Below are 13902 nucleotides of genomic sequence, written 5' to 3' on the forward strand. Positions count from 1 at the left end.
ATTTCACATCTTTACCTTCCTGGCTTTTCTTGTTTCTTTTTCATGCCCAGAACTCTCAATGCCTTCTGATCAGTATGAGCTGCAGCTTCAGAACAGCATCCCAGATCCTCAAGGAGATCCAACCCACCCAGTGGCCGTTCTGACACAGGACACATCAAGGGTCACTGCCATGCAGATGGGACAGAGCAACCTGGTCCTGGGCCACAGGAATATCCTCTACTCTGGCACTGTGTCGTGCCTACTACTTTGAAGCCAAGTTGTTTTTCTCCTTTAAAGCCAGCCAGGACTAAAAATAGCACTGTTTTCCCCATCTGTCTGAAAATCAGAAAGAACCTAAATAGCAACCCGCTGAGTGGAATTGCTCACCTCTGTGGGTGACTCATAGAGACTCCCAGAGATGTAGTCTGTGGCAGAGGCACACGTCATTCCAGGCCTTTGGAAGCTTCTCAGGAACCACAGCCCCCTCATAGAGGACCCTGCAGGCTGTGTGAATACTGGCACGTAGGTTGTTGATAACCCAAGATTGATTGTATGCCATGTGTACCCATGTATGTGTACCATGGGTCCCTTGCAAGGAACCTGGTTTGTAGGGGGTAGACAGTACACAAGGGTCTTGACTCACCAGCACCTTGACTCTAACTGGCCTAAGCTGGGGGTTCTTCACCCACCTCTAGTATATATCATATCTGCATGGTGCTCAAGCTGTTGGAGTCAGGCTGGAGCCTCAGCTGCTTTACATTCTGTATCTATGCTTTGTACCTTAATTAAGAATTCAGGTATCCGCATGCAAGGAGCTTCTAGGCTGCCCAACAGCACCATCTATGTGGTTGAAGCCGGGTACCTAGGTAAGTGTGGTCCCCTTGAGGTTTCCTGGACGTTGATTGCTTGTGAATCCATCAATTTAAGAAATCAAAAAGTAAAAGCAAGAACTAAGGTTCAGCTTGGTAGTATATGTCTTAGTTAATTTGAAAGTGGTCCTGCGTTCAATTCCTAGGGCCAGCCAGCAAAAGAAAACCCACAAAGTTGAAGAGGTACAACAGCTCTCATACTGGCCACATCCTTTGTCTGCCAGGCTCAGGACCATCAGTCCTCAGTTCCAGCATTGTGCAGACCTGACTGTTGCTATGGACCTGACAAGGTTGGAGAGCCTGTGCTCAGCTAAGTTACAGAGCCTCTTTAGGTTGTCATAACAATTGGCAGTGCCTTGGCCAGGAAGAAGAAGGAGGCATTAGAGAGCAGGGAACTATCTGTAGCAGTAAAAGACCCCAAGGCCCAGTAGGGCCTGAGAGCTGAGATCTGCAATGATAGCCAGCACCAAGGCCTTTGGGATATGTGTGTCATGGGTATCACCATGGCAACATTTCCTGGGACCTGAGGCAACTCACCTGTGGAGCACACCGCCAGAGTTCAGTCAGAAGAAGGATGGCCAGATGGGCAGCAAAACCCTTAAGATCCCCTTGTCAGAGAGCTTGTGAGCCTCTTGTGATAAAGAATCTGGTTGACAAGTAGCAACCCCAGGAGGGTGACTATTTGTGTCTCAACAGCATCCTTTACCTGATTGGCCTGTTTTGAGACTTAGCTTCACAGCAGAGGCCAGTACAAACAGGTGGCAAGATTGTGAAGGGAGTAAACATCAGGGCAGAGGAGGTTTCCTTTGAGACAGGTGCTGTGTCAGACTGAACTTCTGTGGTGGGAAGGGTGAACAGGGAGAACAGCTTGGCTGGCGTTGTGCAGATGAGAAAGCAAACAGTATCGTGGGAATAGAAGTAGCTAGTGTGGCATTTTGTGTGGGAACCTCAGAGCCCAAGACCCTCAGAGCACAGACCCAGATAGATCTTGTCCAGAGCTATCAAGTGCTATAGCCTCAAAGTCTAGAATGCGGTGGTCTCGGCCACACCTGTGTGGCCTTGGGATAGATTTGCATTGGCCAGTGAATAGACCAGCTGAAGATTCAGAGTCTAGATGAGCTATGGCCTCAGGCTAGATCCTCTAGAGCCTCAGACCTACTGCAAAGTTAGAACCTTGATTGCACAACCTCAGAGTTTAAGTCTGCTGAGGATCAGATTCAGCCTGATGAGTCCATGAGTGTTTAGAGCGTGTTATGTACAATGTTGGTCCCAGGAATCAGAATGTGGTTCTCTAAGTTGGGAATAATGGTGGCCATCAGGTTCCTTACTCTCTATATCTCCAGAAGCCAGGTCTTTTGAACATTCTGGGGTCTTCTACTTGGGTGGGTGTGTAGTGCTTGGCCTCAGCTTCTTTCACAGCTCTGCTGCCCTTGTAACCTGAGTGTTGAACTCCCTTACTTCCTTTTCTAGGGTTCACAGTCTACCCTGGTGACAGGTGGGTGCTTGAGACTGGACGTCTGTATGCAATCACCATTGAAGTATTTGATAGGTCCAGCAACAAGGTTTACCCATCTGACGTGAGTGCCTGCTGGGTTCTGTTGGAAGGATGATGTGGGATCATTTGGAGCAAGTGTCCAAGGAGCAGCCAAAGCCACAGGGTCCCCTCATAGGCAGATCAAAGCGTCCTGTGATACTCACAGGATCCCTGGAATACTTCAATACCTGTTAGACTGTGAGTGGGCATCATCCCCTCATGCAGGGCTAAGGGTAGATACCCCAGGCAGCAGGGCCTATGTGGATAGTGGTGGTAATGGTGGCTTTGTGTGTTACCTCCTGTTCCTTACATGGGGTCCCTGAGCTGAGAGTCCATTCTGCTTTGCAGATGGTCAGGTGTCTGGGTGTACCTTTTTCTTTGGCAGAGGTCTTTCTGTCCTCTGCTGAATAATGATTGAGCCAGTCACTATGTCTGAAGCATCTGCTGTCAGGGACTTGGTTCTCTTTTTAAATTTACTGGTTCCTTCGTGCAACTCCAGGACCTGGGAGAGTGACAGTAGGCTGTCAGCTACCCTGAGCATCACACATCCAGTTAGAACTATGGTGCTGGGTCTTGGGGCCTGACTACTATGTAGGGGGGGCTGCTGAAGGGGTCGAAGCACTTGGGCCTCATTCCTTCTGCTGGCTTTGTTTGAGAGGCTTTTGGGCCACAAAGGCTCTCAGCCTGGCTTGGCTGCTGTCTTGGAGCTCTTCCAAGTTTTTGATGTCACACTCATCTTTTAGAAGCTCCCTTTACCCATCCCACTTGCCTTTCCAGAACATCCGAATTGAAGCTGTGCTTCCTGCTGAGTTTTTTGAGGTCCTGTGGTCTTCCCAGAATGGGTCGTATCATCACGTCAGAGTGATCCAGAGTGGCCAGACGACCATCAGCGCATCCCTCACTTCTGTGGTGGACCAGGCAAGTGATGTCAACCTTTTCCATGTCCCAGGACCTACCCTATGCTATTGCTTTGGTTCCTAAGGAGACTTTCCCACTTTGGGCTTGTGCTCCAGATGCCCTTGGCTGTCTAGAGCTTGTTGGGGATCCTCCTGTTGCCACAGCTTTCTCTTCCACCACCCTGCACCCATCCCTGTAAGAGTGGCCTGCACCTTCCAAGATTGAATACAGATTTTGTTTGGGGTATAGCATGAGCAGCAGGCCCACTGGCACTCGATTATCTGCTTTGTCTGCCTGAGTCCTCCAGCCATAGTTTTTGTCCTGTACTGAAAAGCCTCATCAGGGGAAGCAGTGTTTTACCAGTCGGTACATTGTCGGGGGTTTTCTCCTCCTGTGCCTCATACAAGCCCTCCAGACCTGTGAAAGGCAGCATGTGGAGAGACAGGAAGGGCCTGTGCCCTGGACAATGATGCCTCATCATTGCAGCTCTGGGTTTTAGGTGAGATGCTCCAGGCCTCGGTTTCTTTATCTGTAAAGTGGGGACAACCACATCCATCCTGTGAGGACTCAAATAAGTAGAACTTATGAGAGTGACCATTAAATATCTACAGCAAGCCTCCCCTGCCAAGCCTACTGTCTTTTCTATATTCTTAGGAGCACAAAGCTACCTTTAATGGCCTAGTCCTCAAGGAGGGACAGGGCCTGGGTGACAAGAAAATGACTAATGATAATGTGGTTGCCATGATAACATGCATCAGTCTCATCTTTGCAGGATGGAGGGGTCCATGTGCTTCAGGTACCTGTGTGGAACCAGCAAGAAGTGGACATTCATATCCCCATCACGCTCTATCCCAGCATCCTGACATTTCCGTGGCAACCAAAGACAGGAGCCTATCAGTATACCATAAAGGTGGGTGAGAGGCTGCGTTAGGTGCTTTCTTTGGGGTGTTTCCTTGGAGTGATGGCTGTTTTCATTCTTTTCTATATGTATTTATTGAGACAGGATCTGAACTATTTAGGTGTCACTAGATTGGCTTAGAAAGAACCACCCTGCTGTCTCAGTCTGTCTAGTGCTGAGACAGGTATATCCCACACCTGGCTGTCCTTTTGCCTTCAGTTTTATTCTTAAAAGGTATGAGACAGACTTTACAATTTTTATGACTCCTCAGGTGTCCATCGCAGCAATGTAACTAACAAGATAAAAAGCCCCACAGTAACTCTCCTGGTTGGTCTTGTTTGTTTGTTTCATTTTTTTGTCAAGTTAAGCTGGAGTCATCTGAGACGAGGTAACCAGATTGACCTGTGTAAGCTTTGGTGTGTTTTCTTCATTGATGATTGAGCAGCAAGGGCAGGTGGTCTTAGGGTGTGTAAGAAAGCAAACTCAGCGGGGCCCAGTGGTGCACACCTTTAATTCCAGCACTCAGGCAGGCCTATCTCTGAAAATTCAAGTCCAGCCTGATCTATAGGGAGCTCCAAGACAGCCAGGGGCTACATAGAGAGACCCTGCCTCAAAACAAAGAAACAAATAAACAAACAAAAACCAAATAAATAAATAGTAAAGAAGGAAAGGAAAAAGAAAAGAAGAGCAAAGTGAGCAAGCCAGTAAGCAGCATCCTCCATGGCCTCTGCATCAGCTCCTGCCTCCAAGCTCCTGCCCTGTTTGAGTTCCTGTTCTGACTCCCTTCAGTGATGGACTGTACCTGGAAGTGTAAGATGAAATACGTTCTTTATTCCCCAGGTTGCTTTTTGGTCCTGGTGTTTATCACAGAAAGCCACAGAAAGTAAACAAAGGCAGTCACTAAAACACCAACACAGAGTATATATAGGTCTGAGTTCTGCTTAGCAGTCATTTTTCTAGAAGACATTATTTTTGAAAGTAATAAATATAATTATGGGGAAAACTGAAATCATGTGGAAATACTACCCTGCCCACCCCTTCCCAGCATCTGGCCCTTGATGCTCAGAATCCCAGCATAGTCAACCAGGCCCCATCACTCCTGTGGTCCACCTCCAGAAATGATGACAGGTTTCCTGTCTGCACCGGCACCTGCACACTAAAGTTTGTAATCTTTCTTGACTCAGGGTTCCAGGTTGATCTCTGAACTAGAAGAGAACCTGTCATTAACTCCCTGAAGATGGATGGGAACAGGCAGAACTATATGCTAGGTGTGCTTGTGTTGGCCCCAGAGCAGAATTCTGCAGGTGGATCCATGACCAGGGTGGTTTCTACCCAGGTCTGAGCTCTGGGAGGTGACACTGTCATGCCTATGTATCTGTGTGTCAGTTGCCAGGTCCCCAGAATAGGAAGACTGGAAATGAGATAGGATGGAGGAAGGTGGGCCAAAGGCAACCTCTGAGGAAATGTTGGCCTGTACCACATGTTTCAATGGGCAGGACTTCGGCTGTGTGTCTAGGTGTGATTTTTTGAATGTATGAACATGTGTGTACATGGTATGCTATGTGTGTGTTTGAGAGTGAGCCCATGAGTGAATGGTTTTGTGTGTCTGTGTGTATGTGTGTGAGTGTGTGTGTGTGTGTGTGTGTGTGTGTGTGTGTGTGTGTGTATGTGTGTGTGTGTGTGTAGCTAACACTTGAGTATGAACAGATGAGCATGTTTGTGTAATAATGAGTGAGAGTGAACACTTGCCTCAGCCTTGTATTTCCCTAGGCAGAGAGGGGTAAGGGGCTGATGGATCCCATGTTGTTTTCCTCCCTAGGCCCACGGGGGCAGTGGGAATTTCAGCTGGTCTTCGTCAAACTACATGGTTGCCACAGTCACCGTCAAGGGTGTCATGACCACAGGCAGTGACACTGGACTCAGTGTGATCCAGGCACATGATGTTCAGAACCCTCTCCATTTTGGTGAGATGAAGGTAAGGTGATGACAGGACATCAGGTGGAGAGGCTCAAGATAGAAGCTTGGTTGCCCCCTCAGGCCCCCTTCAGAGCTCTTGTTCCTTTGCCTGTAGTTGTGGGTATGCTGGGGATTGATGAGCCCATCCCAACCTTGATCTCAAGGACTCAGGCCCATAATAAGGATGGACAGTTAGAACTGACTACATGGCTATGCAGAACATGATGGTAGTTCCCACTAGCTGTGCTCCAGCCACTCAGGCCCCACCTCAGACTTTGTTGCCAATCAGGAGAGGAAGACTGGGATAGCCTTCCTTATTGGAATGAGAGGCCTGGGGAGGAAAGGGCCAGGAGAGAATCCCTGCTGCCCACCCCACCCTTCCCAGGCCCTGGCCCAGCCCTTCATCTTGTCCTACCCACTGCAGAATTTAGTAAGCACTAGCAGCCTTGCTAGTCTTCCTCCTCATGGGCCTGGGTCTTCTCTTTCTCTAGGTGTATGTGATTGAGCCCAACAGCATGGAGTTCACCCCGTGCCAGGTGGAGGCTCGAGTGGGCCACACCCTAGAGCTGCCCCTGACAATCAGTGGTTTCATGCCTGGTGGGGCCAGTGAGGTGGTCACCCTAAGCGACTGCTCCCACTTTGACCTGGTGGTGGAAGTGGAGAACCAGGGTGTGTTCCAGCCATTGCCAGGTAAACCAGTAGCAGAATGGGAGCCAAGATGGTGTGGGTTCTCTGTGGGCACCAGAGGGGCCACAACCTAAGGGATGGCCCTTGTCTCTGCTCTTGTCCATTTGGAGTCCTGCCTGATGCTCTGCATCTCATCTATGCCTGAACGGAGGAGTCTCCTGTCCACGTTCATATTTCAGTTCGTGATGTGCAACAGCTGCCCATACTGTAATGTATGTATTGGACTAGTTCAGTCATAATGCCTGTGACAGGCCTGGGCCACCCCAGTACACTCTTCTCAGCCTCCTGTCTTGGGGGTAGTATTGGTGGTGACTGTGACAGTGTAGGTCCTGCATGTGTGGCACAAGCAGTTTGCCTTGCGCCACTGTATACCTATAACAGGGTTGCTGGTGGGCCGTGTGTCCAGTCAAGACACTGGGGCAGCTTAGTTGCTTATGGTCACACATGGCCTTTGCAGAGATGGGGCACAGACCTGCAGCTCCAGTTTCTGAGCTGTGGCCTCCCCAAGGTGTGGATCCAGGCAAGGTAAGGATTAGCTCTGATTTGCAGGTTATGAAATCTGCAGAATACTTGGTTTATGAGAAGGAGCAGGCTGTGTTGGAGAGAACAGGGACAGCATTCAGTTAGTGAATGTGCCCATGTCATACCCCAAAGGTAAACAGCTCTGGCAGGGCTTATCACATAGTGAGCCTAGAATGTCAGGGCCTATTCCATCACAGAGGGCTCATGCTTAGAGGCTAGGAGCCACTGAAGGTATTTGAACAGAGAGGGATGTAATCCCTAATGGCACAGATGCTTTCCTGGTAACTGTGTATACCCTGTGGTTGTGATAACATTCAGAGCTGCCCAAGCAAAGTCAAATGTTAGCAATTTTGGACGGAAGAAGTGGCATTTTGAGGGAGAGGGACTGCTGGCAGCCAGAGATGGACTGTCCCCTGTATTGGTCTCATACCCATCCCACAGTGTGTCTGTAGAATGCCACTCAGGCTTCTGGGGGCAGGGAACATTCAGGGCTTGTAATTCAACAGCCCTGGGCTGGTAAGCCCCTTCACTTACTGGCATTCTGTTCAACCTTTCCAAGCCTTAGTTTCTCCATGGGTCACAGGGAAACCGGTGCAAGAGTTACATGTAGACATCCCTCTGACATCTTGAGGATTTTTCAGGGAGTCTGGGTTCTGAAGATAACAACGAAAACAAATCCTGTGTGGTCAAAATTTCCCTTAGAAAGTGCTGGAATCTCCCTCAGTGTACAGGGTATAGGACTTACCTTGGAAACATGAACTCTGGCTCAGGGCAAGGGTGCTCAGAGGGCTCAACAGGCTGGGGCAGCAGATGTCTTTGAGACATCTATGTGTGAGAGCCACCCTAGGGCACACATGACCCATGGGGCACACATGGTCCTCAGGATAGGTTAGTAGTGTCATCTCCTCCAAGCCAGGGTACATATAACAGGACACTCTGAGGAAGGGACTGTATCAGGTTCCCTTTTGGGTAAAAGGTAGTTAGTGAAGTAGGTCAAATATTGGAGTAGGTCAAATATTTTCCGATCATTTTCCTGGTAAGGGGATAAGATCTGGAATATGCAAATAATTTCTGTGTATTAATAATAAAATAGATAATGATTCAGTAACACACCGAGGACTTGAGCACATGTTTCTGTGAATGTTACATGTTGTAGTAACTATCAGTCATCACATAAATTCAAAGCAAAACCTTAAGGAAAGGGCTAGAGCGATGGCTCAGTGATAAGGGTACATGCTGCTCTTCCAGAGGACCTAGGCTTGTTCCCTAGTACCTCACAACTGCCGAACTCCAGTTTTGGGGAATATGTCACCCTCTTCTGGCCTCCATGGGTATTGCATAAATGTATGTGCAGTACACACACATAACTAAAAATAACTCTCAAAGAAGAAACATAAAGAAAACTACTCCCATGGGGATAGCTACTATTACAGCAACAGAAAACATCAAGGTTGTGAGGAAGCTGGAGTCCATGCTCTTTTGAAAGATGTTAAAGGCAGCTACTGTGGGAAACATTGTGGTGGGTTCTCAAAAGTTTAAATAGAATTACTATATGATTCAGGAAGTCCCACTTCTAGGCATAGACCTAAGGTTATTGAAAGTACAAATGAAAAGACGTCTGCTTGTCAACCCACAGTGGTATTAATCACACATGTGGGTTGCTCAGGTGCCCATCAGTAGAGGACTGGGCTCAGGGTAGGGTCAGCCCTAAGAAGGAAGGATGCTCTGATGTGGTGCAGGTCTGAGGAGCCTTGAGGACACTGTGCCCAGTGAACACAAGAGGATACTTGTCACATGATTCCACTTAGGTGACAAGAGACATGGAATAATGGATGACAGGATAGAGCAGTTAATACCAGACATTTCAGCTTTGCAATTCCAAGGGCCTGAGTGGCAGCTGGTGGTGGAACCTGTGCAACTCTGTGGCCTGTGGCATGTGACTGTACTACCTAGGAATATTGAGGTGGGGATTTTTCCTTAAGACCAGGTCTCACTATTAATCGCTGACCAGCCTAGAAGTCAGTATGTAGAGCAGGTAGACCTTGAACTCATAGAGTCTGCCTGCTGCCTCTGCCTCCAGAGTATGGGGATTAAAGATCTGCAGCACCACGACTGGTTGCCCGCCCCCCCCTTAAGGTGAGAAGTTTATATGTTCACAGTGTCAGGAGGAGTCTTGCTTCCTCATTCCCACTGCAAAGCAGTGAGCAGAAATGTGGGTAAAGGCTGCTTGACTGTGAAGACTCAGAACTTTGCTGAGGAAGGCAGACCAGCACAGCCTGTGATCCCCGCCCCACTTTATTTAAGCCATAGACACACATCTCAAGGCTCTTCTGATGGAAGTTGGGAGGAGTCAGAGGCCGGAAAAGGGTCTTTAGGGCAGGCTCAGCTGCTGGTAAGCTCTCTCGTGACCTGGATCCTGGACACAGGATGTGTTGAGCACATGGAGGAGATGGGAAATCATTGCCAGTTGTATGTGTACCAGACCTATGTGTAATATACATGAATCATACTTGAATTTGCTTTTGTTTGTGTGTTGTGGTGCTAGGTAACTTTTACCACTGAGCTCTAGCCTCTGGAAAATTTCAGTTGTAACAATATCAAGTTGTGTATGAAGTCCAGCATGAAAAGGGGCCCTTGGCCTGCCATGCCTTCCCCTTGAAGGACAAGTTCATGTTAACTTTTGGTTTTCTTTGTGCAGGGAGGCTACAGCCAGGGCCTGAGCACTGCAGTGGGGTCAAGGTGAGAGCTGATGCTCAGGGGTCTACTACCCTCCTTGTGAGCTACACACATGGCCATGTACACTTGGGTGCGAAGATCACTCTCGCTGCCTACCTGCCCCTCAAGGTGAGTTGTACCTACCCTTTGTTATCTGCCCTGTCCTTTATAGATCCTGCGCTGTTTTTTGTTTGTTTGGGCCAACTTGACAGCAAGCTAGGGTCATGTGGGAAGAAGGAAATTCAATTGAGAAAAATGCCTTCATCAGAAAGTCTAAGTAATGATTAACGTGGGTAGTCCTGGGTTGTATGAAAAGCAGGGTGGGCAAACCAAAGAGAGTTCCTTCAGCCTCTGCTTCAGTTCCTGACTCCAGGTTCCTACCTTGAGTTCCTACTCTGACTGGGATGTATAAGCCAAATAAATCCTTTCCTTCCCAAGTTGCTTTTGATCATGGTGTTTATCACAGCAATAGAAAACAAACTAGAACAGATCCCAACTGCTCTCATTTATGCCAGTGGGCAGGCCATGAGTCCATTAGTACCACAGCCACCCTAGTCCCTAAGAACAGTGGGGGCTTTCTGTCAAAGCTATGTGAGTTTTCCCTTTGCTTACTGGAGACTTTGAGGACCTCTTGGTTTTACTGTCCAGTTCAATGTTTACTTCATTTGAGTGTTGAGAACCTGCAGGGTGCTAGGTACTATTCTTTGCCAAGTACAAAATAGACCCAGAAACTTGACCTGGGTGAGGAAGATAGAGCCATAAAGCCAGGTGTGTTGACACACAACTGTAAACCCAACCAACACTCAGGTACCTGAGGCAGGAGGATGTTGAGTTCCAGTCCAGTCTGGAACTGGTCTCAGTAATGAGATCCATCTCAAAAAACAAACAAACCAAAAAACAAAAGGAAAGTGAGGAGCTGACCCTGACCAAGCTAGCCAGGCACCTGAATCCTGCCCTTTGCCTGTCTGCAGCTGTGCTTCCTGTGAGAGCTGTCTTCTGCCCGCACTCCACCAGCATTCCTCACTGTAGAGCAAGCCTTGAGCATGCTGGGCAAGCACTCAACCACATCCTCAGACCTTTTTATCTTTATTTTGAGCTGGGTTTACTATGGAACCCAGGCTGGACTCAAACTCAAAATCCTCCTACCTCTACTTCCTGTAGCAGGGATTATAGGTCTATGACTCCACACTGGTTCCTGTTTTTTTTAAAGCACATTGTGAGGTGGGGCTAGGGGGAAGCTGAAGAGATGGTTCTGTGGTTAAAGCGGGAGCTGGAGAGATGACTCAGTGGTTAAAGCACTGGCTGCTCTTACAGAGGACTCAGGTTCAATCCCCAACATTCACCTGGTGGCTCACAACTACCTATAACTCCAGTCCCAGGGTATCAGAACCCTCCTTGTCCTCTGTGGACACATGTGATAGATAGATATACATGCAGGTAAAATACTCATAGAATATAGTAATAACAGTAGCACTGAAGGTGAATGTATGTGTTCAGTATTATGTCCTGCATTCAGTATTTGGTCAGTACTGCATTGGGACCTATGCAAGGTGCCATCATGGCTCCCAAGTTCCCTCTTTGAGGATATCAATGTATTACTGGCTCTTAGCTGTGAGAAATGAGCATAAAGAGCATGTTTTTGTTCATGAAGTTGTTTCTCTATTATTTAGTCTGTGTTAGGATAGATCCCAGGTAGAAACTTCCTGGGTTTTATTTTTTAATTTATTTTGACAAGGTCTCTTTATGTAACCCTGCCAGGCCTATGACCAGGCTGGCCTTGAACTCACAGAAACCCACATGCCTCTGCCCCTGCCACCTGAATGCTGGAATTAAACTATGTACTGCCATGCTCAGCATTCCCATGTTCTCCCTGCTCCAATATGGACTTAATTCTTCCCAAACCCCTAATACATGTCAACCATGTCCCCGTGGAGACTGAATTTCAAAGGTTGCCTGGTAGCCCACCAAATCAGGGTGAGGATCTGACCTGTGAATGAATGCCCAGTGTTGCCTGGTTACCTCCTCCCAGAGCAAGACTAAGGCTTCTACTTCTTTCTCCAGGCTGTGGATCCCTCTTCTGTTGCTGTGGTGACTCTGGGCTCCTCAAAAGAGATGCTATTTGAAGGAGGCCCCAGGCCATGGGTCCTGGAACCTTCCAAATTCTTTCGGAATGTCACTTCTGAAGACACAGGCAGCATCAGCCTGGCTCTCCTGGGTCCTCCAGCCTCCCGAAATTACCAGCAGCACTGGGTCCTTGTGACCTGCCAGGCCTTGGGTGAACAGGTGAGTGGACAGCTGCCCTCAGTTCCACCTTGCCTACTGGGAGAGCCAGAAAATCTGCTCAGTTCTCAAAGAGCCCTGAAAGTGTTGCTCATATTGTATCCATTTTACAGACAAGTTAGTACAAGGCTTAGTAAATCGGCCTTCTGGATTCCACAGCACATACCAGCCTCTTTCTCAGGGTTATAAGTTTGAGATCAGGAGTCACAAAGCCCCATGTTTCAGGGTTGGGCCGATGTCAGAAGGATTGAGACCCTTAACCTGGGTTGGGGTAGATGTGCCAGTGCGTGCGTGCGTGCGTGCGTGCGTGCGTGCGTGCGTGCGTGCGGGCGTGCGTGCGTGCGTGTGTGTGTGTGTGTGTGTGTGAACTTCTTGGTTGTTTTGAGATAGGGTCTCCCTATGCAACCAAGGCTAGCTTGAATGAAACTCACTATATAGTTATGTAGAACAGGCTGAACTTGAAGGCATCTTGCTTCAGCCTTCCAAGTGGTGGAATTACAGGCATAAGTTATTATGCCCAGCTACAATTTGTTTTTAGTGCTGAAAACCAAAAAATACTGGAAGGTTAAGCCGACTGAACCTAGTGTGCTAAATCCTGAGATCCCATGGGGCTCCTTGGCTGAGGGCAACCCCCTTTTCCTCAGGCCAGGCCAAGGCCTTGTGTTCTTCTCACTTCTGACAGATCTGTTTCTGGGAGTCCTCAGACAGAAACAGAAAGCAGGCAGAACCATGAACCAAAAAGTGAAGTGATTCTTGCATGTCTACCAGTAAAAAGAATACAGAGTCAGTTGAAGATGTACATGCTCACCCTGACAGAGATGTGTCTGGCTTCAGCTATCCAAAGCTGGCTGCTATGGCCAAAGCAGTTCATGGAGAAAGGCCCCACTAGAGGTGCTAGTAGAAGTATAGAACACTATTAAGAACAAGAAATGCATACTTACTGCCAGATAAATAGTAAGACTATGGGTAGCAATGAATTATCTTGGTGTAACTAGGTCATTGGAGTTCCTTCCTTGGCCTGTAGAAATTGGACTCTAAGCAAGGCCTCTGGGATCCCTCTCTTGTGTCATGGGCAGAAAGTTAGGAGGCACCTCCCTCCTCCTACCTCATGATCAGGAAAGATGAGGGGCTGCTGGGGCAGACTACTGTGTCCTCAGCAGTTGTCTGTTGTTGAGGATGCTGGGGATGCTCCCACAGGCGCAGCTATTAGCTGCGTTGCATGTAAAACCAGGGGCTGAACTTGACTTCAGAGGCCCCACTCTAGCAGCAGATAAGACCTGTTTTGTGTGACAGTTCCTCCTCCCTTGTCCTTTCCATGCAGGTAGTAAGTGTGGCCTCTCTCCTCTGACTCAGAGGAGCAAGCAGGCATGGAGCAGGGTGGTCCTGCTTGTGGCTCTGGCCTCACCATTGGGCATTGTCCTGCACAGTCCCTTTTCTGACCCATTTCTCCACAGTTAAGGTCCCTTACCCTTCAGTATGCAGATTCCTGCATCTGTTCTTTACCTTGATGTGTTGAAGTCAGCGTAGACTCCCCTTTCAAATGTCCAGGACCTTGTGGATATGCA

General features: G+C 48.3%; 1 protein-coding gene across 1 annotated transcript in view; it reads left to right on the forward strand.

The window, feature by feature from the left end:
- Nup210 (nucleoporin 210) overlaps positions 1-13902 on the forward strand; it is a 92241-nt gene that overhangs the window by 32731 nt on the left and 45608 nt on the right. Inside the window, exons 7-15 of the mRNA XM_027428873.2 lie at positions 51-209; positions 777-845; positions 2319-2425; positions 3160-3300; positions 4052-4189; positions 5997-6152; positions 6625-6823; positions 10041-10186; positions 12119-12340. Coding sequence (XP_027284674.1) covers positions 51-209; positions 777-845; positions 2319-2425; positions 3160-3300; positions 4052-4189; positions 5997-6152; positions 6625-6823; positions 10041-10186; positions 12119-12340 — 1337 coding nt within the window. The remainder of the gene's footprint in view (positions 1-50; positions 210-776; positions 846-2318; positions 2426-3159; positions 3301-4051; positions 4190-5996; positions 6153-6624; positions 6824-10040; positions 10187-12118; positions 12341-13902) is intronic.

This window comes from Cricetulus griseus, chromosome 8 (genome assembly GCF_003668045.3).
Source record: "Cricetulus griseus strain 17A/GY chromosome 8, alternate assembly CriGri-PICRH-1.0, whole genome shotgun sequence".
NCBI classification, from domain to species: domain Eukaryota; kingdom Metazoa; phylum Chordata; class Mammalia; order Rodentia; family Cricetidae; genus Cricetulus; species Cricetulus griseus.